This window comes from Suricata suricatta, chromosome 9 (assembly GCF_006229205.1).
Source record: "Suricata suricatta isolate VVHF042 chromosome 9, meerkat_22Aug2017_6uvM2_HiC, whole genome shotgun sequence".
NCBI lineage: Eukaryota > Metazoa > Chordata > Mammalia > Carnivora > Herpestidae > Suricata > Suricata suricatta.
The window spans coordinates 45,626,748-45,630,382 of record NC_043708.1 but is presented as its reverse complement, the minus strand read 5'-3'; the positions used below and the strand labels follow the sequence as shown (position 1 = coordinate 45,630,382).

At 42.8% G+C, this 3,635-nt stretch overlaps 1 protein-coding gene across 1 annotated transcript in view; it reads left to right on the top strand.

Annotated features, from left to right (window-relative positions):
• The first annotated feature begins 1,753 nt into the window (after positions 1–1,753).
• The window catches only part of RTRAF (RNA transcription, translation and transport factor), a 17,171-nt gene continuing 15,289 nt past the window's right edge, over positions 1,754–3,635 (top strand). Inside the window, exon 1 of the mRNA XM_029950851.1 lies at positions 1,754–1,926. Coding sequence (XP_029806711.1) covers positions 1,866–1,926 — 61 coding nt within the window. The 5' untranslated portion in view covers positions 1,754–1,865. The remainder of the gene's footprint in view (positions 1,927–3,635) is intronic.

Here is a 3,635-nt window from a genome sequence, read left to right as displayed (position 1 = left end):
AAAAATTTTTTTTTTTTTTTGTAAAAAAGAGATTGAATGCTGATAACCTATTATACTTCTTTTCCAAAATTAGCTTTATCCCCCACTTCAAGTCTGGGGGGTCTTTTCAGCATTCTGTATGTCTGAATTCTCTTCCAAACTTTCCATGCCTGGGGGTGGCTGGGGCTGATGACAAGAGACAGTTCCAAATGGCTAGAAACTTAGGGTCCTGAAAGAGACAGGCCAGGTGGTTTTGTTTGTTTGTTTTGAATTAAATTACCAACTCCAGAAAACAAATTTTGAGAGCTGTTTTTCCCCACTTTTTAAAGAAATGCAGGGGCGACTGGTGGCTCAGTTGGTTAAGCATCCGACTTTGTCTAAGGTTATGATCTCACAGTTCATGGGTTCGAGCACCACATCAGGCTCTGTGCTGACAGCTCAGAGCCTGGAGCCTGCTTCAGATTCTGTGTCTTCCTCTCTCTCTGCCCCTCCCCCACTTGTACACATGCACGCTGACTCTCAAAAATAAACATTAAAAAAATAAATGCATTATTTGCAACTGCATGTAAGCATTCCTTTATTATTTTCCCTTCCTTGTCTGGTTCGTTTTATCTTCTTATTTTTTCACTAGTATTTCATTAATTATACAACTAGCAGGCACCACATGCTCGTTTTAATCAAATCTTATTTGAGGTAAGTCACTCATGAAACTGGATTTCCTGATTCATTCTTTAAGCATCTTAATTGGAAAACATACATTGTGTCACGGTGCCTCCTTAAAAGCTATACAGGTATCTGCTGCTTTTCCAAAGTTAGAATTATGCCATTTCACTTTTACCAAAACAAACAAACAAAAACAACCCATTGGTACCTCTTTTTGATAACTGAAAGAAATCTGAAGAGGATTTTTTGCTTTTACACTAAAAGAGGAAAAGCAAAATTAGTGCACATTTGTTTTGCAGTGAGCCATTATACAGGCAGCAGCACCTGAAGCAGCAAGCGAAGCTCCACCAATCCCCCTTCCCCAGGAACCACACTCAGCATCACAGCATCAACCCTCAGAGCTATGAACTGTATCCGCGAGCATCTGTGCTTTATTTTGATTTATTTCGTGCATTCATTAGCGCATAAGCACATAAAGATGTGCTTTAAGGTATCAGAAAAGCCTAAGAGGGGTTATTTTTGGGGCCTGGGACACTTAAATTATTTCCATATGAGTTAATGGTAATTGCATTTAAGGTAATGGATGACCTGCTGGATGCTGTGTCTGAGGGTGAAAGGTATTAAAGATGATTCCCAGTTTCTGGCTTCAGAGATTCAACAGCTGGTGGTGATGATGTCTGGAGCCATCACACAGTATTACCGTTTACGTTTACTTGTGGGTCTCTCCCAACTAGTCTGAAAGGGACCTTGCTAAATCTTTTAATTCGCAGTGTAAGAAGAGCACCTATTATTTGGGAGGCATAGAACCATGAATGAATGAATACACTGAAAATACTAAACAGTAATTTTATGGCCCAACGAGAGGAAAGGCCATAATAGTAATTCTACATTTACTATTCTCTGCCTGCTGTATCCAGAAAGTGACAAAAACAAGAGGAAACTGGCTTGAAAATAAGTGATAACTAAGTGGCTTCTCACAGGCTTTCTGCCTATTGTACAACCAGGAAGCTGACAATAAAGTTTATTTGAGCGTCGACGTGCCCCGACGTGGCCCCGCCGGCTCCGCCGTTCCTAAGCTCTGATTGGTGAGGGCAGCCTTCATTTCCGAGCGTCCCGGCGCCAGCCCGCCCTCTCGCCGCGTCGCCGGTGCTTGTGCTGCCCGGTCCTCCTCTCCTCTCTTCTCCCGGCCGAAACCCGGGGGACCAGAGCGGGACGCGGGGACCATGTTCCGACGCAAGCTGACGGCCCTTGACTACCACAACCCGGCTGGCTTCAACTGCAAAGGTGAGACGGCGGCCGCTCTTTCGGTGCCCCCACCCGGACCCTCTGCGGCCTTGTTTCCCCCCCGGGGTTCTCCGGCCTCCGAGCACCTCTGTTTTCTGCCGCTGGTGCTTGGCTTCGGGGCCCCCGCACCCCTCCTGCCTGGGCATTGCCACTTTGTGCACTTGCTAAACTCCAACCACCACGTCCCACCCACGCACCCTCAGCACGCTAGAGAGTATTCGCTAATTTAGCCCTTCAGCTCCATAGTTTTTCGGGTGTTTGGGCGATACGGTAAGCACAGTGCTGAAATCTGAACTAGGTGCTGAGTACCTTGAACACTAGTTCATTGTCCGCCAGGAACTAAAGGGTGAGGGTGGGGAAGAGTCGGAGCCCACCCAGCAGTCAGAGACCAAGAGAGTGCACAGTGAGTCCACGACTGACATTAGTGTAAACACCTAAAGTAACAAGCTTGTGGATTCGTGTAAAAAAGTTACTAGCATATGCTCAGGGGGGTTGAATTGTAAAATGGAAAGGTATTTGGGATTTTACAGCATTAAAATTTTAGAAGGGATTAACATTGCTTCCCACTGTTACTCAGCTGCTACCCACCACTACGCATTTCTTCCAGAGTTTTTGACCTGTGGTCGACTTTGAACTTTGAAAGCAATTAAGTACAACCCCCCGGGGTACTAAGACCATTGTATAATTCTCAAGACTTCATAATGGAAGCCTGGTTTGAGATTGAAAATGATTTCCGAGCAGTATTAAGTGTATTTTGTTAATCTCCTGTAGAAGCATATAAATTTATAGAATCTTTTTTTTTTTTTTTTACTTTGTCTTTACTTAATACTAATACTAATAAAGTCATTGGCAACAGAGCTTAGACCTAGATTTGAGTCTTCAGACAATTTTCTCATTTGTTAATTGGGGATATTACCTGCCTCAAAAAACGGTGAGAGAATTAAATGAATTATGTCGAACTTTTTCATGTAGGCACTTATGACCGTAAATGACAACAGTGGTCAGTATGTTGTGTTTTTCTGTTTCTTCACGTAGTTTCTTGTACTTTATTATTGCTTTGCTATCAATTTAACTTTGCCCAATCCTCCCTCATTTGCCCCCCTCAAAGGAGTTGGAATAATAAGTAACACTTAAATAGCAAAAATATGTGCCAGACATTGTTTTTATCCTTATTTATTTAATCTTTATAACAGTCCTACCAGGTAAGTCCTACTGTTACTCTCATTTTGTGTAACTCAATCTGAGGCACAAAAAATTTTTTTTAATTTAAAAAAATTTTTTTCTTTTCTTTTAATAGTTTATTATCAAATTGGTTTCCATACAACACCGAGTGCTCTTCCCCACAAGTGCCCTCCTCCATCACCACTACCTCTTTTCTCCCCTCCCCCTTCAACCCTCAGTTCATTTTCAGAATTCAATAGTCTCTCAAGTTTTGCGTCCCTCTCTCTCCCCAACTCTCTTTCCCTCCTCCGTTCCCCCTGGTTCTCCATTAGGTCTCTCTTGTTTTCCTGTTAGACCTATGAGTGCAAACATATGGTTTCTGTCCTTCTCTGCCTGACTTATTTCGCTTAGCATGACACCCTCGAGGTCCATCCACTTTGCTACAAATGGCCAGATTTCATTCTTTCTCATTGCCATGTAGTACTCCATTGTGTGTGTGTGTGTGTGTGTGTGTGTGTGTGTGTGTATATATGTATATATATATATAT